This window comes from Protopterus annectens, chromosome 12.part0 (genome assembly GCF_019279795.1).
Source record: "Protopterus annectens isolate FY-2018-M chromosome 12.part0, PAN1.0, whole genome shotgun sequence".
NCBI classification, from domain to species: Eukaryota; Metazoa; Chordata; order Ceratodontiformes; family Protopteridae; genus Protopterus; species Protopterus annectens.
The window spans coordinates 1,103,705,398-1,103,731,157 of NC_056746.1; the positions used below are offsets into that span (position 1 = coordinate 1,103,705,398).

General features: G+C 36.5%; 1 protein-coding gene across 1 annotated transcript in view; it reads left to right on the forward strand.

Annotated features, from left to right (window-relative positions):
- The first annotated feature begins 2,586 nt into the window (after positions 1-2,586).
- Positions 2,587-25,760, forward strand: part of DLGAP4 (DLG associated protein 4) — a 1,245,417-nt gene continuing 1,222,243 nt past the window's right edge. The window contains exon 1 of the mRNA XM_044090114.1: positions 2,587-3,592. Coding sequence (XP_043946049.1) covers positions 2,645-3,592 — 948 coding nt within the window. The 5' untranslated portion in view covers positions 2,587-2,644. The remainder of the gene's footprint in view (positions 3,593-25,760) is intronic.

Here is a 25,760-nt window from a genome sequence, read left to right on the forward strand (position 1 = left end):
ATCTGTGCCAGCCTTTCCCAGGTAGTGTGTGTGTCATCTACTTGGAACAGGGACACAGAGCTCCAAAGTGGTCAATGTGGAGTCTTGTTTGGGGCCTGAAGAGAGAAAGAGAATCCAGCCACAGGTCTGGAGTGTGCTTCCTGTGTGCTCTTAAGGGAAATTGTGCTTGATTCAGAGAGTTGCATCTGAAAATACTGAGTGAATCCATTTTTGCTCCTAGTGGCCATCCCTCACTAGTGTCAGAAGTGAGGATTAAGGCTCCTTGATTACTGGCCCTGAGTAGGGACTGTCACAAGTATCAAATGCATTTATAACTGTACATAACATACAAGTGTATTGTCTCTGTTTTGTTACTGTACTATGTAAAACTTTATGTATTCTTTAGTCTATGTATAATTCTCTGTTTGTACCTTGCTTCATGGTCCCTGGGTCCTGGCAGAAAAGGGTCTGTCAACCAGTCCACTTACTCAGTTATCAACCCAAAATAAATAAATAAATGAAAACTATGTCTGAGCATGCACATTTGTGTCAGAATTTATTTATTTAATTTCATTTCCTTTGTTCACTAGAATATCTCAAAGAGTTAAGGATCATTTTACCATGGTAACCAGGAGTACAAGTCCACAGTACAAGCTAAAAGTTGTTTTGTTTCATCACATATCTATATATTTATGGTGTTTGTTAGATGTTATAGATATATAGATATATAGATATATGATGGGATAAACAAGCTAAGAGTTATGCCATCAAATATCTATATACCTATAACATCTAACAATTGCTACAAGAAAGGCCATATTGAGTACTGGTCAAAACAGAAAAAAATATATAGGTAGTGGTCTTAAAATACACAGCACTCTTCTTCCACTATGCCTGGCACCTCCACTGCCAGTGCTTCCAATCAAAACCCATTTTCCTGGGTCACAGTAAGGGATCCTTCCCTCTTTGTAATGGAACCAGGTGGAACAAAAGAGTATTTAGAGATTAATGGGTTAATTTACAGAGAAGTCATCAATGTGTTTTTTTCCTCAAAAAGTTAATGGAATAAATAAAGTACTACATTAGTGTTCCATCTCTCTGAAAACAAAACCTTACAACATTGTTTCCTTCATCCGAGACTATTCATATTCCCATCTCTGCAAAAAATTACCCCTGCATGTTAAGAAGAGCGATGCCACTACATTTTTCAAGACTAATTGCAAATTGGATGAATGCTACAGGTTTATTACTGGCCAAACATGTTTTCCCTCCTGGAAGTGAGGGATACAGCTTGATGATGGTATTTGGTAAGTGGCACAGGTCTTCAGACTTACTTGCCTTATAGTTCCCATAATCCTGTTTAGAGCTGTGTCCATGTTATAAAGATAATTTGACCCAGTCGTTGATCATAACTGTGGGAAAATGTTATATTTGGCAAGAGCAAGTCTGATAATTATTTGAACTATGTCCACTAAAAATATGAATGCCTGAAGCTGCAAAGTTATCACTTACATAACAAGCTGCAGATCAGGATATAATCTAGGGAAGTTTAAATATTTTTCTCCAGGTTAACACACCTGTCCTGATTTATCATTATATGTGATGCAGAAACAAAACTGTAACTGTTCCAGGTCAATAAATGAATCCTATTTAAGGTTAGTGGTACAGTCAGTTCAGTAGCTCAGCAGTCTGAAAAATAAACCTTTAATACTGCATTGGCCAGTTTGGTACAGTAGCACTCACTGCCCCGAAAAGCTTTTTCTGAATATTTGTTTGTTGGGTACTCTGATCTAAATTGTTCTCTGGTTTGATTGTCAGCTGAGATGCCTTCTGTTAAAAGTTTGCATGTCCTCCCTGTGTTCACGTGGACTTTCTCTGGATGCTTCAGTTCCCTCCCACGTTCCAAAGACATACAGTAGGTAGATTGGATACTCTAAATTGGCCATAGGTGTGTGTGTGTGTGTGTGTGTGTGTGTGTGTGTGTGTGTGTGTGTGTGTGTGTGTGTGTGTGTGTGTGTGTGTGTGTGTGTGTATGGTATGGGCACAGAGCTAACAACCTTGTCTCATAAAAATGAATAATTTGTTATGGAAACCAAAGACCACTGTCCGTGTTGTTGTTGCTCCATGTGCAGCCAATGATATAATGGGCAGAGGAGAGAGAAAGATAGAGAGAAAGAGATTGGTCTAAATTTATCCCTTTTCAGACACAGCCCTAAGCATACTGATATTGCAGCCAACGCTACCTTTTGAACTCCTCAGAGTTAATGTCATTAAAACTGTTTGTAGAAGGATACCTTGCCAGAAGTATGAATAAAATAGATCATCTGACAGCTTGCAGTACTTATGTTATGATGGATATATACTGTACTTAAGTCTGCAGTGATACTTGCAAATCTAAATCATTACCAATTCAACAAAGCAGCATTTCCAAGTAACAAGAAATAACTATACAACTCATTTGATAACAGTATGTGTATGAGTTAAAAGAGTAAGCGACATAAATGTATAGCAATTTTTTATGTCATATAATGCTATATCTTGGTTAGTTTTTCGCTTCTTCATTGTTTTTAATATTTATATATTTTTTTCTTTTCACTGTAGGGCAGTCTTACCGGAGGAACCCTTGCTGACATATGTGAAGCTATGCTATAGGAATACTTAAGCCATGAAGGGGTTGGGAGCTAATAGAGGCCGTATCCTGTCTGATAACTGTGAGCCCACACATGACCCGCTGTATCCTACTCAAGAAAGGAACCCTTATTTACTTAACCCAGCTGACTCCTATACTATAGACCCTCGATTTGCAACACAAAATTCCATACATGGCGAATGTCTTCTTCCTCTCAATAACCAACTTTCCAACAGTAGCACATTCCCAAGGATACATTATAACTCGCACTTTGATGTTCAGGATGAATGCCCCTTCCCTCCACAAACACCTTCAGCTAAGATTAACAGGCTTCCTGCCAATCTTTTGGACCAATTTGAAAAGCAGTTGCCAGTCCACCGTGATGGATTCAGCACACTTCAGTTCCAGAGGAGTGAAGGAAAACATCGTAATGAGAGTCCAGGCCGCATACGTCACATAGTGAGCTCTGTTCAAAAGCTCTTTGCTAAGTCTCAGTCACTAGAAGGAACTTCTAAAGGAAATATTAATGGAAAATTTGGTTCTGAAGATAGCAAACAAAGCAGACGAAGTAAAAGCAAAGACAGGGCAAAGACTGAATCTAAGAGAAGAACAAGATCAAATATTTCAGGGTTTTGGAATTCAGATGACAATCTAGATAGTGATAACTCTAATTATCAAAATCCAATGAACCTCATGACTCTGGGCAGAAGGTCTGATCAAGGTCCTGCAAAGTACTTTATGCATGCCTACAACACCATCAGTGAGCATACACTTAAAGCTTCAAAGAGCAATAACGATTTAAAATTATCTCCATGTTTTACTACACCAATCAATCCAGACTCCAAATACATCCAGAGAGGCTCTTGGTCTACATTAACCTTGAGCCATTCTCGGGAAGCCTGCCAGAAGACAGTTGCTACAATTGACAAAGGTCTTCTAAAATCTAAATCTTGTCATCAGGATATAGCTGCTCATTATTTACAGGTAAGTTAGTGTTTTATACTGCTGTAGATAAAGGAATGACCCCAGAATATTGAGTTTGTTATTCTAATGTCTTTCAGTTCTACTGCCTTTGTAATGTATATCTTTGGATATTTTCGTTTTTCTTAGTATATCTTTGACATAGTATACTAGGTATAATTTTTTGGAACATACAAGAGTTATATAATATTACTAAGTGCAAACAGTACTTATCTAAGCCACATATAGCAGCTACAATTAGAGCATCCTTTCTGCCATGTGTACTTGATGATGGTAGATGTGGATTCCCTCAGTTATACACTTAAGAGACTTTACTCTGCTTACAGTACCTCTGTAGGAACATTGGAGCTGAGTACCCCTTCTGGACTGAAGAGAACTAGTTTCTTTACAGAATCTCTGCTTGCAGCTTATCTACTTGTCCACCTTTTACATAACTCTAGGAAAGCTGAAAGTGACTGTCATACCCTTTTGATGAGAGGAACTAATATAATTTTCCTTCAATGCAAACCTAAAAAATTGATTTGAAAGGCAGATTTGTGTGTGTTATGGCTCTGTCCCTTTCCTAACCAGTCTTAGGAACAATACTCATCACTGCACCAAATTGATCCCTACTGTATCTCCTAATGTGACCTGGAACCTGGAAGACATCACCAGTACATCAAACTTCTTTCCTCTGTCTCCTTTTGTTCCTCCCATGGCCCTCATTCATTCCACATCACCATCACTTATAGATTACACAAGAGCAAGTATTAAAAGCCCTCTGTAAACCCCAAAACACTAGATACATGGGTTCAGGAAACATACCAGACTGTTTACTTGTTGGTACAAAATACTGCTTTGTTGATTTCCTCTTAAACCTATTCCATTTTTGCTTCTCCACTGGGTGTGTCCTCAGAGTTTGGAGGACAGTTATTGTGGCATATCTCCATTGGATGGAACTACCCAACTATCTCACCTACTCACAACTAATAGTGACACACAGCATTCTATATCAATGTGAAAAATGTCCATCCCTAAATAGTCCTCTCCAATGGTACAGCCCGGACAGAAAACTTTGCTCAAAAGACAAATGACTCTGCTACAAAATCCCACATTATTGCTGGAGATACTTTGTACTCTAATCACATAGCCAAATTATGGAACTCTACCCCACTAGTTATCAGACAACTAGGAAACCTCCACTCTTTCAAAACACAGTTAGTCTCAACTCAAAGACACATGGCTATGCTTCTGCTCTTGTGTTCCACCATAGTCCAACAATAACGTCCCTACCCTCAGCCACTCTCACCAATCTTCCATCTACTAATACCATCTCTGCCTTTCTGGCAACTGGACTCAATCACAGTTGCTAAATAAGTCCTTCTTCAACTAGTCACACTCTTGAGTCCTTTAGTTATCCAGTCTACCTTATAGCCAACCACATTCTTTTTCTTGGGCATTAGACTTTCTCTTATTCATCCCTCCTAAACTCTTTCCTACACACTCCTTCACACTGATTACACTTTTTCTAACCATTTCCCTGTATTTACCCTTTTCTGATTCAGCTGTTAATGTCACTGTCATATTCTCTAAGTAACTCACTATCACATTCCATTACTTGAACTGCTTCATGCATCCGTCATTCCTTATACTTCCTTCTTTCTTTTCCTATCTTTTGCTACCCGTTTCACTGCTATTATACTCCCTTGTTTCCATTCCTAAAGTATTCTAGAGATTCCCAACTACCTGAACCTTATCTTTTCCTTACAGGCCATCTCCTATTTCCTTCAACTAACTTTACTATATTTATCATAACTGTGCATCTTCATTTATTATTTATTTTCTACTCTCACTCACATAATCACTGACAACTATTTTGTGCAAAATTTTATACCTCATACCTTTCTTGATTCACAAGTATGCAAATATACTTTATCGCACAAATAGTTTAACTGCATGAACCTGAACAAATATTCTAACTGCATGAACCTGAACTCCTTTTGATTTCGCTGTCTCATCTTTCATTCTTCTGTCACTATATTTTGCATTTGCATTAAAAAGTATTTTCTCTTTTGTGTTTTAAGTCTTATAATTATTGAAATGGAGGTTTTCTCTGCAGGCCTCTGCTGAAAATGAGTTACTTGGCCAGTCATACTTTCCCAATAGGCAAAAATGGAACTAGATAAATGAATACATGACTGGATAGGTAACAGAAACCCTACAAAAGGCAGACAATGTATGTCTTTCTGTTGTGTGGTTATAGATGATCGATATATCCCATTACCTTTTTCTTTCATCTTTTTGTCTTCCACATCATTAGCACTGATTTTGATCATGGTCACTCAGTCTAACACCCCTGCAATTCATTTGCATACAGTCACCATTTTCCACTCTTAGCTATTCCAGGTATCATGGTAATGCCATTTCCTTTCCCCTTCTGCATTTTTCCTAGTAAAGTTGGTTTCCCCTTGTGTACTGTAGTGCAGTGTACAGAATGACACTTTTCTCTGTACACTACCCAGCCTTAGAATCCTTTCCCTGCAAATAAAGTGAAGAAAAAGCACTGTTAGACATAGCCACTGCTCCTTAATTCAAAAACCCTTCTATATTTCCATGTTTAGGACAGACCTGTTAATTCATGTGCCCCAGGCCAATGTCTGGCACTGCCATGAATAATTAATGGCATTTATTTACATAGGCTGTTTTTAAGTGCATTATCACTGGTTAACAATATTGACAATAATGAAACAGTTATCATAGAATAACATCTGCATGATGGTAATGTGCACCCCTCCCATTTTCGTCTTCACTATGGAGAGGAGCAGTTAAGAAGACACTTTGGGTCACCGCTTACATCTCAGAGACCCTCATTACACTGTCCTGATCCTATTGGAATTTGGCTCTCTGTACAGATAAAAAAGTATGACAAGGCCTATATGAAATGTAAGAATTTGTATTAAAGAACTGCTTAAAACAGAATTGCTGGTAAAAGATGTGTAAAGTGTAAAATAGAAGTGAAAGGTTACTGTTCTTCAACTTTGTTACAGTTCAAGTTGTTTTAGGGGCAACTTGTGGAAAAGGAAAAAAGTGGCGCTAAAATATTATAGCACTGCATGTGGAACAGTTTGAAACAGTTACCATTAATGACTTAGATTAGCTCTTATCCTTGGAATGCATTACAGATGGATATTCAGTTGTACTTTGTATTATGCAATGACTTCTGTGTCAAAAAAGTTGTGTTATACATAGTAATGAAATGCATTAAAATAAAATGGATACTCTACAATAATGTATATTACTATGGGACTATGTCTTACTTAGTTAAATATAGAAAGAAGAAAGTTATGGCTAAGCTCTTTCTGTTAGATACTTTCCTTGTTTGTTGGAAGTAAGGGCATAGAAAGTTTGAGACCGAATATTTTTTTAACTTGAATTAAGGTGTCTCTTAATTTATTTTTGTATCATACTGAATTTTATTTTATGCTTTAATAAAATACTCTCATTTTATAAATGGAACTGTCAGGAGGTATTACTTGCCTGTGAAGAAGCAAAGGGAACACAAAGTGAATATTTTGGGGGGAGAAAGAAATGCTTGTATCTCCAGAATTGAATACTATAAATGTTCTTGTATCGGATTAAGTAAATGGCCAAAATATTCTATCAAGTTTTCAGATGTCAACCAGTTGCAGCATAGTTCTGATAAAATTAATGGATGTTTATGGGTGTAGCGTTCAGCACTTGTGCTGGGAGAACCTTCAGTGCTGACTTTTAAATAAGAGTAAAAAGGCCAATAGATGCTTCATCCATGGTAATGGCTACAGCGAGAATGATTATAACTCTGGCCATTTAACTGACAAAGAACTGGAAGAGTATATCTAGGAAGCCTCCTGGTTAAAGGCTATCTAGGCTAGGCAGTTTACTGCAGGAATGAAGGGTGTTAGAAATAATGAATTTGTTGCAAGTTTTTGGTATGGCTGTTGCATGTATTTTTCATCTGAAGGACATTTTCAATAGAGTAAGCGTTATAAGGTAATGAGGCTTCAATACGCCCTACTGATCAAAGGTGTGGCATAACTCACTTAACTCACTTCTCACACCTGTAGTCTTTTTTGTATAATCCCATTTAAAATCCATAGCTCCTTTTGGTAATGATTTCTGAGGCTGACTCCCTTAACTAAATGATTTAGAAATTAATAAAAGCAGCTTAAGAAAGGATAAGGTATAATAAACAAACTTACACTGAGATTTTTAATCAAGGGTAAACCACACTGGACATATTAACCACTGTTTTCCACTTTTTATCCATGTTCTTGTGTTTGTTTTCATCTTATCATAGCTTTGTGGTATTGTGGAACATAATGTGAAATGCCATGGTGGGAGATAGAAAACTACATTGCCTCTGTCCAATGTGATACATTGCATTGAAGCTTTTGCTAGATGATTATAAGTAATTATTGAACACAATCAATATTTTGAATGAACATTAATATTTCCAAAACCAAGTGACTTACAAACTATGATATAATATCAGGTAAAACCATAGATGATGTTGAAGAAACCTCACTGATCACTAAACTGTGAGCTGTACATCGTGAAAGGTACTGAGTATTATTTGTATAATTACAATTATGCCTGTTTTCCTATTTCTATAATTATCTGAATAAACAAGCACTCAGAAAGGAGTTTCTTGCCAACATGTGAAAACTTAAGTTTGGTTAAAGAAAAGTAATACTAAGATTATATATCTTAAGCTATAGAGTTTTTAAGATATATATTTTTGTGAAAATTTAAAGAAAAGTATAATTCTGAATTTGTGTTATGTTATTGCCCTGAAGAAAAAGTATAAATACGTTGACTAATATCATTGTAAAGGTGACTCTTTCCCAAACAATTTGATTTCCAGCTTTTAATACCATTTTCCAGTCATGAGATATTTACATTTGTTTGATTTATGCTTTTTGATCTGACTTTTTCAGATTATGCTCAGAAATCTAAAGGTATGGGTAGACAGCTAGAGACGAGACATGCCATGATTGCTAGGTATGAATGAGTTTTAAAGGATCTAACTTTTTTTCTTTCTGAGCAGGATATTTAAAAATTTATTTCCATACATGACTAACATATTTATGATGCCAACTTTGAAAACCAGTTTATCATTAGGGCTGCTTTGGCTCAAGTATGAGATATTAAACAGTATGAGCTTTGATAAATCTAGTTCCTTACAAGCATGAATGGGGAGTTTTTATTCTGATGTGCATGAGAAATACGTGAAATCTAGTCTGCTGTTAAACTGACTTATAGTTTTTGTAAAATTTCTGATAAGGATTACTCATGGACAGCATCCTTACAGCTAGACATGTGTGTTCCTACCATGATGGACATTTACAACCTCTTCCTAATGTAATGATGCATGTGGAGAATGGGCTGCAACCATCTTTCTGGGAGTACCCAGAATGTCTTAGAAAAATGGGTATGGACATGTATCTGAATGATGTATAACATATATTAAATGTGTTTATAGGGAAGCTGGACATCGAGAAATGTGTTTTCACAAAAATGTTTATATATTACATAATACTGTCAGATATGTTTTGAGATTGTGCCACACACAGTTTCAGCCAGAAATTGCACTAAGTAATTTTCAAGGTACGACTCTTACAGATATTTATTAATGTGTATAAAAGATCTATTCAGGAATCACAGCCTGAAGTACAGGGTATAGCACACAATTGTTTTCTATAACCACATTAATCTAGTTTTACAAACAGATACAACAACGAAGTCTAGTGTTCTATAAGAAGAGGCTGGCAAGACATTGATACATACAAGCACAATCAGATGCTGTCATTATGGGGAGGGAAAAAGGAAATATCAATAAAGGGAACTTCAGAATCATGTTAATTGTACTAGCTAATCAGCATGTAGCCTCCTTTCCACCTCTGTAATGTGGTAAAATGATAGTAAGCCAGTTCACGGCATGTTGCAAAATAAAATACACATCGACATCAACTGCTCCAAAGAAAGTTTTTCTGGGCACTGGTACAGTGGTTAGTATGTACAGCAAAAAGCTTTGTTATTTTTTAGAAGGAAAATACATTTTTTTTTTTCATCTAATCCAATGGCGGTCTCATTTCCTGAGTATTAATTGCATGTTTTGTAGTACTGGATATTTTGCAAAGGGGCTGGCAGGGCATTTGCCTTGTAAAGCACAAGCCTGAGACAATTTTTGCTGTATGCCTTTTCACTTCCCTATCTGCTACTCATCAGTTTTCCTCTTCTGTCAGCCCATTCATTTCCTAGCAATGGCATTATGGCCACTGACTCAGAGAAGAGCTCACCAGAGGGTGCCCTTATCCAAGCAGCATGAAGGCAGCTTGTTCCCTGCCATCCTTATCAGCCTTCTTTGAAGCATGTTGCCCTCTGAGTGGCTTGCCAGACTCCTGCCACAGACTGTACTAACCATCAGCCTATCAGCAGGAAAAAGATGATACCATCACAGGCAATCGTTAAAAGCTTTAAAACCCATTAAATGACTCAACCCTCCCCCAACACTGCTAATCTTTTGATCTGTTCAAGGGCCCACAATATGGACAGCTGTGCTCTTCTGTTGAACCCAAATGGCTGACTTGAGCACCTATATCAGCATGGGGATGTTTGGCCTTCCTCGTGTGCATGGTTTGCTGCTACACACATGATAATGAATGCTATCATCACTGTTGCTCCAGTCATCCTGACCCTGGCAATTTCAGTGTTATGCAAGCCTCAACTTCCATGGTGGTGATCAGCTGACCAGTACCAACACTCTACCCCCCGCCTTGGATAGATGAACTGGCATTAGCTGTTCACTCCCATCTGCCTGCCTGGCTCTTCCTTGGTCTGATCTTCTACTCAAACTAATGTCATCTGGGTTGTAGTTATGTCTTTATCCTGTTACAACACAGATCAGGGCTGTAAAGCTGAGATTTTTTCCTAGTAAACACATATTTTCCCTTGACTGATTCTTTAATTGCTATATTACTTCTTTAAGCTGCATGCTACACAGTACATGAAATTGCCTAGAGACACTGACAAGTCAGTTAATTGGAAAAGCAAAAAGCACTGATATACATTGTTTTTTCCATAACTGATATAGTGGTTCATATATTTCATTTCTTGAAGACACTGACAAGACACTGTCTGCAAAGCTCATAGCTTAATTTTTTTCCCTTCTGTGGACATAGATTTCAGTAATAGGTCCATCCATGTGCAGTGGTTCAAAACTCACTGTTACCCACTCACTAGGGACATAACCAGAACAGAAACTTAAACTGAACAGGTTAGAGAGAGGGTGAAGTCAGGTTTTTGATGCTGGACAGTAAACATCTGGGGATTTTGTCAAGCCCACTGAGATGTTGTTCTTAGCTTTGGAGCGTGCAGATAGTACTTGGTCAATAAAGGTTTTAGAAAGAGCAGTCTGAGAGAGATGGATGGAGGAATGGTGGTTTTATTAGGTGAGGTGAAGCAAGAATTGCATTTTTGGCTAGAATATCAGAAATGGCCTCAAGGTCCAAGAAAGAGGTCTTCTTGATATACAACACTGCATATTACTTCTGAGGTTTGTTATATAATTGTAGAAGGCTTTGGAGTTGACTTTGGGGTCTGTACAGACCCAGAGTTCAATCACTTATTTTTTTTTAATTCCATTTTATACTGAATAGGTGAGTTGTGTTTTTTTTTTTTTTTGTAGATGACTAGAAGACTCCTCTTCTAACTATAGAGTTTGTTTATGAACAAATTCCACCATAAAGACTTACATTACAATTTACTACTCTGCTTGTTCTAAGTAGGCATGAATGCTTCAATATAGCTATTAGTAAGGTATAAAATTCTAGAAGTATGCAGCAGCTTTAGTATTAGGGGGGCTGTGCCACTTACGATTGTAAAGTAGGCCAGCAAGTAATAAAAAGCTGGTTTTGAAACAGTCGTTGAATGTAGTAGAATTCTTATGCGGCGAATGATGGGTTTTAGGGAGCAAATCTATGATAATCAAGGGTGGGGTGACAAGAAGAATATAATAGTAAGGACATGGATGGGAAGCTTAGATCTCTTAGTGGGCAAGAGAGAATAGTTGTTCAAGGGAGCTGGCATTAAGAAAGTTGTTAGATATATGAGATGGCCAATTGATGGAGATGGTAATTGAAATCTTCCAAAAGAAAAGTGTTTGGACGGATACGTAGCTTTTCAGTTTCACTCAGATATTTGAAGTGTTTCATGGGGAGAATAAATTGGTGTCTATATTTTGCAATGATCTAATAGATCAGCTCATTCAGAGTCACCAAAACCTCTAAAAGTTCCAGGTTTGCAACATATGAGATTTGGCCTAACCGGGTGGGTTTTGCAAACATATAATATACTTGCCTGCATTTCCCATGGAGTTCACTATAGCAATTGTAGCATGCCCTGACTGTGCATTCTTATACAATACCTCTCAACTTCTTGGCTCAAGATATCTGGACAAAGCCTTAAATAAGGGGGACAAATAACCAAAAATAGGGACAGATTTCAAATATTGTTCTTATGAAAAGTTTCTAGAATAACAGAATTTGATTAAGGTGAGAGACAAAAAAATATAAGAATTGGAAGAGAGGTTGAACTACAACTTTGAAAACTGAAATAAAACAAGCTGGACAAACAGATTAAGTAAAGTGTGCTAGACAAGATCGAGAAAAATTTGAAGAAAATTTATATAAAGATTAATAGGAAATATTTTTACAGATACATAAGATGTAGGAGGAATAAAGACATACAAATTGATAAACTGTATGCAGATTCTAAAATTTATTCTCAGCCACAACAGATTATAGATATATTTAAAAAATCTTAAGCAAAACACATTGGCTCCACAAAAGGGGTAATAAGTTGTCCTAGTGACATCCAGGTAACCTCAGATACTGGAATCAAATTAGATTATATTGAAAAAGAACTGCACAAACTGGATCCAAACAAAGCACAGGGAGGAGCTGGAATTAGTAATAATGACCTGAGAACACTTCAGCAAGAACTTACAGTACCATTATATTTATTATTCACTAGGTCATATAAATATGGGGAGATTCCTCAAGATTGGAGGCATGTGCTTGTTAAACCTGTCTTTAAGGGAAAGAGGAATAGGACAAACACAGAGTCATATAGACCCTTAAGTCTACGTTCATGTTGTAGAAAAATAATGGAGAAGGTATTATTGGATAAATTATCATCAGAACTGAATAGCTTGGGACTTGAACCCATATATCAGCATGCATATATTAAAAATAGATCTATTGCCACCTGTAACATGATGTTCTATAACAATATAATAACAACTATGGATGAAAAGTTGTGCTGTAATATCATTTATATAGATTTAACTTCAGCATTTTACAAGGTCATACACAGAACACTGATCAATAAATTGGTACAACTAGGTATTGATGTACTCTTGATAAGATGGATAGCTGCATGGCTTACAAATAGGATATGGCAAGTATCATACAGCAACTGGATAGGTGAAATCCTTGGTTACTGTCAGGGTGTCCCACAGGGCTCTGTCCTAGGCCCTTACTTGTTTAGATTGTATCTTTCAGACCTAACTTTTTCATCTGAGGTGTTCTACAGTCTATATGCAGATGACCTGAAATTGGGTAAACTGATTACATGTGCATCTGAAATTGGGTAAACTGATTATGTGTGTTACAAATTAGGCATGTCCGCAAAATAACTTGACTAAATTGGGCACAGGAATATAATATGCTGATAAACACAGCAAAAACTAAGTATGTAAGATTTGGGAGGCATAAATTGAAAGGTGAATATTTAATACAGCACACAGTGATTAAACCTGTAGACTCATTTAAGGACTTGGGTATATGAGTAGATTCAGCTAAGTGTTTTTCTAATCATATCAACCGATTGGTTAATGATAGTTATAGAACTATAGATTGTATAAAAATATTTATAAAGTCTAGAAAATCAAAAATGGTGAAGTTATTGTTTGTTAGTTACATTAGAACCAAACATGAGTATGGAATAACAATATGGAAACACTATAAGAAAACAAACATGAGTAAACTGGAAAGAGTACAGTAGAAATATACCAAGGGCATCCATGGATGTGCAAATTTAAGTTATGAAATACTAAAATATCTGAACTTGTACAGTGTCTCTTACAGATATCTAAGAGAAGATCTTATTCATGTATATAGGGCACTGAGAGACAACTACCTCTGAGAATATTTGGGGTTAACAAAAAGTACTACATAATCATCAGGCAAGCTATGTAGAAGATTCTGTTGGAATGAGAAGTGTAACTGGTTCTCTGACAGAGTAACTGATGCATGGAACAGACTACCTAATTACATTAAAGCAAGTACTAGTGTAGATATTGTTAAGAACAGCTTGAACATTTATTATGGGAGCAAGTGTTCTAGTATATTGGCAAGCTAGAAGGGCATTAATGCCCTTGTTTGAACTATTTATATATTTGTAGTTTATGTTAACATGCATTTTTTAAGGATTTGTAGTCCAAAACTCAAATGTATGTCATTTAGTGAACAGTGATTTGCCAGAAAACCACAATTTTTATGAGGAACAGACTAAAAATATGAGGCAAAAATCAAAACATTATGTGAAAATCTGAACAGTTGAAAGGTATGACATATACCAGTGTATACACACATATGTATTACACACATTATATAGCATTCCTTTTAATTTACAGGACTCAAACTATAACTGAACAGGGATGCTGAACAGCCATTTTCAATTTCCATCATAGCTTTGTGCCAGTAGCATGTCCTGTAATTTTTTTCACATATTTGTTTTTTTACATTTATAGTTTACATTTTTCTGCATTTCTGTAGAAAGATTTACCTTAAGACTGCATTCTAATGGAACACTGTTGTCTTAGGCTATGACTCACAGCAGCCACACTCAACTAAAATTAAAACTGAACAGCCACAGAGTAGGGTTATAGCCAATGGCTTTCCATCTGTAATTTCACTCAACTCATTATAAGCCCAACACCTTTCATCTGTCTTATCAGGAGTAACTGTAACTATTGCTTTACCACATGCACACACACACACACACACACACACACACACACACACACACACACACACACACACACACACACTAACTTCCAAGCTAGTTTAGAAATAATTTTAGTGCTAAAACCACCTTTTTGACTTCCACAGTACTTTACTGAAACCAGACAGACCAATCCGATGCACCAAGGTTACAAGTTGCTGCATCATTCTTAAAAGTGAATCAACTGCAACATAAGGTGATATTTAGATGCACAGTCTCTGTCACTTTCTCTCTCTCTCTCTCTCTCTCTCTCCCCATTTGAAAGATGGATACAAAAAATGATAATGCGCTAGCATAGTGCAGTCACCCTTACATTGGTTAATTAGCAACCATGCTACATACTTTTGAAACTGAATAAATAAAAGACTAAAAGAAATAAAGCAACTCAGTTTGAGAACTAAAAATACAGACAGATGGGATTGCAAAAAGAAATATAAAATTAGTTTAAAAAGATGGCATTAGAAAAACTCTGACTAATCAGCTGGCTAATTTTGAAACTATCTCTAGCTATTCTCAACTACTGAAATATATATACTACTAACTAGAAAATGCAGATAATCAACAGACAAAGCAAAAATGAAATGAAATGCATGATATAAAGTAGCTGACAGTTAAGTATTTAAACCTGAGGAACACCTGAACTGAAACTGTTTTTGGCTTTAGATTTCCAAGGAGAGAGAGTCAGCTATCTTAAACAGCCCTGGGGTGTGGCTTGAAGTGAGACATCATTAGGTAGATTTGTGTTAAGTGTATGATACAGTATTTGTTATGATGGGTACGGTGGGGGTGGAGCCCAGTATCACTGCCACACAATGCTTGCTTCTGTGGTTCATTTTCTAGTGGGGATGCCTTTTGTAGATAGTCTATTTGTCCACCTTTTTTCCATGTTGGCTTTTCTTGGGGTGTCCAGTTTCCTCCTATAACTCAAGTACATATTGGCAGTTGAATTGCCAAGTATCTAAAGTTTTCCTTAATTGTGTAGCATGCACTGTGCATGCATGTGTGTGTGTGGGGGGGGGGGGTTCCTTCAACAGACTGGCGTCCTGTCCAACACTGGTTCTTTGCCTTATAACCATTGCTTTCTGGGAGTGGAGCTGGATCCCCCATGATCCTGAATGCAATAAAGCATGTACAGGAAAATGAATGAATGAGATCAAATGGTGTAAAACATTCACATGGAATGTAATTAAGTCTAAGCCCTGTAAATTAGTAGAACAACTAAATCTAACCTGCTGCACTGTCTCCAATACAGCTGATATGTAACCACAGAATAAATATTTAAACTGTTAACATAGCCACCACAGAACTGTTGTTTCTGTAGCACTTTTAAAAATTTATATGTACAGTATGCACACGTTTAAGGTAATACTACTGAAATCATAGTGTTTCTGTTTTCTTTTGCTTTGTTAAAATAATATTTTGTACTTGCAATACCTTTAAAACGGCTGGTGGCTGCAGTGGTTCAGCGGTTAGTGTTGTTGCTTCATAGCAAAAGGTTCTCTGGTTCAATTCTTGGATGGGGTGCCTTCTGTGTGTAGTCTGCATGTCCTCCCTGCAGTGGCATGGGTTTTCTCCAGTTCCCTCCCATACTCCAAAGACATGTAGTAGGTGGACTGGATACTCTAAATTGGCTGTAGGTGGGAGTGTTTGTGCAAGTGAGTGGTGCAGATGAACTACTACTGCAGGGCTAGCCACTTGGCAGTGTAAACCTTGGCTTGAGATGATTGTGCGTGTTGAACTGACACTGCGACCCCACAGACAAAATGGGAAAAAGGGATTGAGGATGGATGGATGGATGCACAGTTTATACAAGGGTCATACCTCTCAACCTCTTAGAGCAAGAAATCTTGACAAAGCCATAAATAAAAGTGGAACAAAGGCTCAAATATGGGGACAATTTTTTTTTAAATATCGCTCTTACAAACTTAGAAAGTTGATAGAATAACAGGTTTTGCATTAGCATAAATTATCTGAAGGGTATGAAGTCTGAAACTCAACTGTCTGTAATTATTTTCTAACTTCAATCTTTAAGAATTTGCCATTAATTTGGCAGAAAACCAGAATTTTATTAAAAATGGACCAAAATATGAGGCACAAATATGTACATTCTGCAAAAATCTGTACATTTGAGAGGTTAAACTAGTTAACAGTTTGACTCAGGTTTTATAGTTAATGCAATTTTCTTTTAACAATATGTAGCTTGCACAATGTAATTAATACATCATTAGCTTTGTCAATCCCTCTTTTTTATTATGCAGTATTTTCATTAAGATAGACTAATGTCATATCAGATACATTTTTGGTACATTTGCTAGAATCCCTCTATAAAATTAAACACCCTGCTCCCATGTTAGTCAGTAGAACATACAAAAGCTCTGTGCAGGACTTTAACCAATTATCATCTTAGAAAGTATTCACTCACTGCCACTCTGAATGGGCTAGACTATGGTCTTGATGTGATAAAAGCTGGAAAATATTGCCTCTGTACTGCTTTGCTCACTTAATGGTCTCCATCTACTGCTGGGGGTTGGCTGTAAAATGAGAGGATTCAGGAGAGACATTTCACCTTGCTTTTCAGCTGTTGCATCCATCTTGTTCTGTTTTTTCATTAGAAGCCTACGAGAGGTGGCTTCTTCGTCACAGAGATGGTGATATGTAGCTGCCATCATTCTATCCTGTTCAGAAGTGAATGCCTTAATGGACTCTTCTTGTGAGCATCTTACCTAGGATTTGTGCTCCACTCTTCTATTTTTTATATGGCTTCTATTTGTTTTCCAGTATAGCTACTGAAGAAAATTGTTAGGTCCTCTTCTGTTGTGTTTCCTGCTGTCATCTAGAGTTCAGCTTTTATATTCCCTAGTCAAAGTTTATTGTCCAAATTGCACCACATTTTTCAGTCACGTGCCAAGTGACATTATCCACAGCATATCCTTCCAATAATGTCATTCACCAACATTTTTTGCAAACAACAGGCCAAGGATCGATCCCTTTTGTAACTTAGAACTGTTGATATTATGTATGCCTGTCAAGGGCTGCATCATTTCTATAAGTTCATTATTGCCAATCTGTGTGTAATGATCAAGGCATAACTACAGTCAAATGATAAGCACATCTGTATAGTTAGTATAAACAATCAGAAAAATGGATCACAAAGGAAAAAATTATACCTATAACAGGTGTGATGCAACATTATACTCTGTGATAGTTCTAAAAGAACTGGATCATACCGACCAGAATTTGTTTAATAGCAAAATCTCTATATGTTTTAACCAATTTCAACTTCTATCTTATTAGTTGCTGGTCTGTAGGAAATTTCCGCTGCTAACACAGGTTCTTGGAGTTAAACTCTAACTGTGATTTAATCAGGTTGTGCTCATTCTTTTTGCAAAACCCAGAACTGTCATATTAATTTCTTATGGGTGAATGATTTAAACCAGAGCAACATTTCATTACTTAAAACAAATGATTTTAAACACCCACATGAACAGCCATATAATTTGATGTCAATCTACTGACAAAATTAAACCGTGGAAAATCAATGCTCCATATAATGACCTCTGCATTTAAAAAAAGTGTCCTTTGTTTAATTGATAAGACATATGAAATGTCAGCAATGAAAGAATAAATGCGGCTACTGACACTTGTTCCATGACAAGTATGATAATCATTTATATGAAAAAACAATATTATGCACTGTTGTTTAAGGTAGTACCATTTTAATATGTAAAACGACAGAGTTAGACAAACGTTCTCTTTTTCATAAAATACACAAGCCAGGCTGTGTAACATGAAAACTCTTTTTGAAAATATGCTGATGAATGCACTCACCTGGCACCATGTGATGGCTGTTCATTGTTAGGACTGATAGCATTTAAGGATCAAATGTCAGTTTTTTAACTCTACAGTAGTGATTTGCATCTGTACCTTCCAGTGAGAACTGAATATCTTGCTGAGTTCTTTACTTCTCTAGTTATGTTTAATGTTTTATTTGGTGGAAAGCAGTTTACAGAAAGGTTTTAATTCTTCATGCAGTGGATATTCATAATGATAAAAAGAAGTTCAACATACTTCTAGTGACTTTTAAGATTGTTTAATCAGCAGACCTTGGAAGGAAGATTGCTTAGCAGAGAATCCCTAAGCTTAATATTAGACCTACCTTGGTGTTTCCTGTCATGTTGGTAATGTTACATGAATTTTTAGATCTATAAATATATTTTACATGATATGTTAACTACTATGTTTAATAGAAGACACTCAAGGCAAAGTGAAAGTTAGAAAAATACTTTTACTAACAGCTGAACAGACTGTCCGGAATTCTAACTAGCATGCAAACATTACTTGATCAAGCTATAAAATCGAATTTTCTATAGGTTTGCATGATAATTACAGCATTTGAAAATGTAACTAATGTCTGTGGGAAAGAAAGTTTGTTGATATGGAGTAGAACTTTTGATAGTTAATAAATGTTTTGTTATTTAGAAACGAGCTTTTGCAAGCAAAACTACAAAAAAAAAAAAAAAAAAAAAAAAAGCAAACGGCTACCTTATCTGATATGAACTCACTTTTAAGTGATATGATTTAATTTCTGTATGCTAAGTAAGGATGGCGTCTCTCATCCAACCTGTTGCAATGAAAACTACCAAAATGACAATGTGTGAAGTCAAGTAAAAACACTTTAAAATGGCATCTTCTACTACAAAAATTACACAGCACCGTTTTAAATGTCTATTCTATTACAAAATGCCAACCTGAAAATTAAAAACATCTAATGATGAATGAGTTTGGGCATAAATGAATTATTTGTATCCAGATGACTCATTTTACTTTCATATTCTGGAATTATGTGTCATAAGCATAATCTTGCACCATTAGATCTAATTTCTACAATTTTTAAAATATACTAGTCTGTTTTGTTAAATAAAATGGACTATCTATACTAATTTATATAAAAATAAGACCTGTATTAAAGTTAGCCCTGTGCTAAGCCTGTTGCACCAAAATCACAGAGAGACAGCTAAGGCAGTTATTTAGCTCATTTATCTGTCTCATAAACTGCAGTCTTTTTTATTAATTGTTGTATTTGTTTATACTTTTAAAACATAGACATGAAAAACCAACAGAGAGGATTACAAATGGAATGGGCAGATCCGTAGCAGCTTAGTGTTTCTGCTTGCTATCCTGAGATAATCACAGAGATAATTATTTTGATAGAATACAATCTGAGATAAAAGGGTAAGTCAGCAGTAAATTACTCTTTTTTTATTTATGGGGTTTTATTTTTTGCATTTTGCATTTTGGAAGCTCATTGATGGACTAGCAAAGGCACCCTTCCTTTCCCAATGTTGAAATGCAGAGAGCACTGCCACGCTATATTTCACAGATATCTAGTCATTTATTAATCGCCTCTTATATCCTGGCCAGATCACATAACCATCTTCTTCCACAAATACCAACCTCAGCCATGTTGCCTCCTAATTCAGCTCTCATGGCATACAAGCAGTCACCTCTTTACCAAATAACTCCATATCAGTAAATGTCTCAAACTCCACTAACAATGAAAGACCTCATACCTCCTTTTCATTTCACCCAGTCCCTACTTCCACCATAAAGAAACTGCTTAACCAACTAGAACCCACCACCATAGCCCCTGATAAGGTACCCCTAAAATACCTAAATATTGCTGCTGAAGTAATCTACCCAACAGCCTTACTAATAACTAACATTGGGCGGCATGATGATAGGGTACTTATATGGGTTAGGCTTGTAAAGGATCCAGGGCCATAAGCCTAGTACACACCTACGAACGTATGAACCTATAAATCGCTCTATAAAATAACAATATGTACCTACCCTATGTAAGAAATCACATATCTTACCATTAGATAAAGGAGGCATCCCTACTGACCTCTATAACTACAAACCAATAGCCATTCTGCCCCCTATCTCAGAAATACTTAAAATATGCATACAATCTGAACTCATCAAATTCATAATAGAGAATAATCTTCTTGTTCTGACACAGCATAGTTTCTGTCCCCATCATAGCACAATCTCTGCCTTTCTCAGCTTTATCTCAACTGTAAATCAAAATAGAAATGATAGTAACCCGGTATCAGCTGTTTATGATTGACCTCTCAAAAGCCTTCATTTCTTATTCAAAAACTCTGACTTCTAGGGCCTGATATACCATCCCTTTGTTTGGTTTAAATGTTTTCTCACTGATTAATCTCATGCTGTTGATGTCCCCCCAAGAATCCATACCTAGGCCACTAGTTGTCACATGTTGTTGTTACTCTGTAATACCAAAGGGTACTTTCTTGTTTTATTTGTATTTATTTTTGTACCATGAATTACAAGCAGATATGTTATCACATATTTTCCAAAAACTTTTTTTTAATGTCAACAGTAGCTCTATTAGTAAATGTAATAGCTGATAAATTGCTTAACTGAGTAAAGATAATGTTATTATAGAAATATATTTTAATTTATTTTTAATCATTCTGGTTAATATCCTAGAGTAGTCACCTTTTAACAAACCATTGTGTGTATTATTCTAAGGTTTTAATGCATTATGACAATGCAGGAGTGGTCACAATGTCTGCTATTCTAAGCCACTTTTTACTACTTTTAATACTGGAAGTTAAGCTATAATGTTTTACCACCTGGCTTGTTTCCAGAAAGAGGGTATAGGGTTGTTAATGGTATTCATTTTTGATTGTTAGCATGAAATGATTGGCATACGCTTATATGATTAAGATTTTATATTTGTGTACAAACTAGAATGCTCAAAGATGCCAGCTGATATGTTTGACATGAGTAATATATAAGTATCACTGGATTCAAGAAAGTATCCGATTTTGAATATATGGCTATTTTTGTCACATATTGCTTTAGTATTAAGATGTGCTTGGATAGACTGAGGGACACTTTCAAGGTACTATGTCTGGTTTTACACTCATTCCCATAGTATTGTTAAAAACCTTCAGTACAACCATAACAAATCTTATTTTTTCCTTAAAATTAAGACTTTTAAGACTTTTAATTAATTGGATTGGGAAATCTTGGCAATCAGAATCAACTTTATTCATAACATATGTGTTTGCATTTAAAGTTCTACTGCTCTTTTTTTACTTACATTACAAATACATCTAATTACAAATCCAAACACTTTTCTTCTACTGGTTCTTTAGCTGATTAAACATCAGTAAGTGTTGTCAATAACTACAAGAACTTCACACTGATGAATTAAAGTCATATGCAATAACTTTTAAATACTTATTCAAAAATGGTATATGGTTATGGATGACAAAAATGTAATCCTAATTAAAAACACAATTATAAGAAAACATTTCTTAATGCCTGGGAAGCATACAATTTAATTCACTTTTAACGTTTACTATATCATTGTAACCTAGCTTCTTACAGACATTTAATAACACCTATAAAGAATATTCTCTGAGATCTAGGTTCAAATCTTTATACCCTCTCGGAGCATGTAAACATACTTCTTCTAACACATTAATGAAAATATTTTAACATTCAAACGTTCAAGTGAGTGTTGAAATAATGCATTCTCCATATGTCACTTCTTAATTACATAACAGTGCTCATAAATTTGTGTCTTTAACTTTCTAAAAGCTTTCCCATTGCAAAAGTCATTCAAGCTGCAGCATAAATAACATTTTTGATTGACATGTAACATGTCCAGGTGCACTATATGTTTTTTCAGTACTTATAAAAAAGCAGGGGACGCTGATTATGTACTAACCAATCCTAGATTGGAGAATAATACAGCTACTAAATATATTAATGCCAAATAATTTCAAGTCAGATAAGGCAAATGAAAAATAAGTGTGACAAGTCTGAAATGCATAAATCATATTTTTGTCTCAAGGATCCTATCCAGTAGTTCCCTACCCTATTACTGGCTGTCTCATTCATTTATCCTTATAGTATAAGAACCAGGCCTATTTGTTACTCAAACAAGGAGAGATCCTGTGTTACATTCATTTCCTGTCTGAGATGAGAGTCTCATTAGCCTACTTATTTCCCCCGCTGAGGCAAGAATCAGCAGTTAGGTAGTGGAGAAGTGTACCAGGCATAGGTGCCAGAACCACAGAGTGAAGGGAAGGGAGTGCCCTCCCACCCCCCACACTTTTACAGCTGCAAGACCTGTAACAGCATGGAGGACTCATGCGTTTATCACATGCATGCTTATGTGAATTTTAACACAAAAGTGCACAGTTCCTGATCACATCATTGCTGCCAGAGTCAACACCCATGGTAAGCTTAAGACTGTGCTCCGTTTATGTTTTAAGGTAAAGGCTGTGCTCCATTTATGTTTTAAGGCCAAGGCTGTGCTCTGTTTATGGATGATTAAAAATCATTTCAGAAAAATAGAAATCTCTGGCATGTTGATTTTCTTTCACAGCTGAAGTAGACGTCCCTACTTCATTCTGAGCAGTGAATTACCAGGTGAGGGTAATACCCAATTAGGCAGGTGAGTTAATTATAGGAAGGTATTTTCTATATTTTTTTCTAACCCGTGGTCATGTAGTAAATTCCAAGGAATCCTAGGAGGTGGAAAAGTTAGTGAGGAGGATGAGAAGAACCATAATAAAACAAAGAAAGTGTAGAGCTTCAAAGTGTAACATAGGGAGTCAGTTATGGAAGACAGAGCCTTTTTACATTAAGATCTTACTGTTTACCTTGAAACAGCCATGTAAGGCATAATTTTCAGGGAATGTTTCCTTTTGTACATCCATGTTATGAATATCCTAGACATCTTTCCATGGGAATGCACTGATTGGCTCCAAAACATGTGCCTGTCTAGCCAGAAGTGTTCATGGGGTCCAGAGTGGTCCAGATTTGTGTACCTTACAGATGCCACCAGAATAAGGGTGAAGCTTTGTCCAGAAGTCAGCACATCATCTCCTGGGCAGATCTCCTCATTGCCATCTTGAAAGAGGCTTCTACAATGATGGGGGGACATAACACTCGTAGGTACTCCTGTAGTTTGCAGTACTGCAGAAAAGGCATAAACCAGGAATGTTCATGGAATACAGAAACTGCAAAATAACCTCCATCTAGCCAAGACTTTGGACAGTATAACACTTGACTGCATGGTTTGCTGCAGCATCAACCATCTACTGCAGCTGTGGTTGGTTCACCTGAGATGGGTTTTCATCCCTTCCCAGTGAGCCATCCACTACCCCATTATCCAACCCAACATGAGCCATAGCAGATGGAGGCAGCAGTGAAGATATCTGAGCCTGTGGATGTTTCTTAAAGTAGAGATTCAGCAGGAAAAGTGACAAGAAACCTTGTTAACTGAACCTGTGATGCTGGAGATCCCCTGCTAATGGGAGCTTGCAGAGCCCCATATCCCCTTACTGCCATAATAAGGTAATAACCCCCAGTCTGTTGGTATGGTTACATGATGGTGAACTACAGCTCATCAGTGGGAGGCAACTCAGTAAGTTATACCTTATACTGCTTCCCTATTATATCAGCGAACACTTAAAATAGTGAATGCTGTTTGATTGACCATTTTAAATCGAAACAGTGAAATCCTGAACATACGGAACAGCAATTTTATTCCCAGGGAAAAAAAATCACTGAGCCATTCTTAGGATGTTGACCTTTCCTCCACTGTGGTGTGATCTCGGAGCTGGTATAATTAAGTAGGGGGTGTTGGGGTGAAGCCCCCCATTTTATTTTGTGTTTGTTTTTGTTTTTTCTTTCTGGAGCAGCAATCGCTGTTCTGTGTGTTCAGCATTTCGCTGTTTCGGTTTTTAAGGGTCGATTATACAGCCTTCGCTATTTTAAGCATTCGCTGTTATAATATAGATCCCCTTATATTGGTGTGCATGTATATATATATATATATATATATATATATATATATATATATATATACATAAAAATGTGTAAAAATGAATAGCTAAAACTAGCCTAGACGTTGCAATGGCACAGTAAACAAAAAGCAAAATCTGCACTGCATTATATTTTCACTTTGCTTATTACATTAACCTGACTTCTAAAGCCTACAATAAACAATGGGAGGCTTCTATTTTTAAGGTTTTACACACGATCTTAAAAAAATAAATAAATAATATTAAGGTATGTTGGTACTAAATGTTCATCTCCCCCAGCCATCCCACTTACGTTTTGTACACAGCACTGCTTATAGTACATATATTTAATTGCACCATTCCAATGTTTTTTGTCATTAATGGAAGTGCCAAAGGGTAACATAACTACATCTTCCCCATAGTAAAATATATTTCCTGCTTTTTTTGCTACTACTTTTAATAACTGCATGCAATTTTTAGTGTGTTCTTGCTTCTTCTCTGTACTTAGTAAATAAGCTACACTCGGCTGCATTACTGTATGTAAATTACTGTTCTGTTGCTTTAAATGTGAGTGCCATTTTCAGGGAAGTTAAGGATGCATTTATTTTTGCGTTTAGTGAAGTTAAGTAATTTTAGCTGTGGGTATTTCAGAACTACTTCTGCATTAGGGTAAGCTGTGTCCAAGATAAGGCTGCATTTTGATGTTTTTTTCTCTATAAAGTTGTGTGCATTTCAGTAGCTGTTTTCCAGCATTGCCAGCTTCAGCATGTTATGAATATTCATGCGGCCAAGCAGGCAGACTAATTATTCTGGAGTGCTTAGCAATGTGGCCGTGATGCTGGGAGTCAGGTGGGGCTTGCTACTGCACATCTGGTGGGTTAGCGATCCTCAACAAAACCCATTTATGTTTTAAGGCTGTGTGTGTGTGTGTGTGTGTGTGTGTGTGTGTGTGTGTGTGTGTGTGTGTGTGTGTGTGTGTGTGCGTGTGTGTGTGTGTATAAAATGCCCCAGTTACTTATAGATGGCCCAGGCTCAAACCTTGTACTTTAGGTACAGGTGCCTGCATTCTCTGCCCGCACCACCACTTGCAATTCAGGGAGTTGAGTCCATAGCTCTCAACTGTCTAGATTTTCACAGCCTCACAGTAAGTCGCTGTCCGGTTCGATTCTCAGCTAGAGCGTCTTCTGCGTGGAGACATGCGTGAATGGGCGTACCTTCATTGAAGGTTGTGC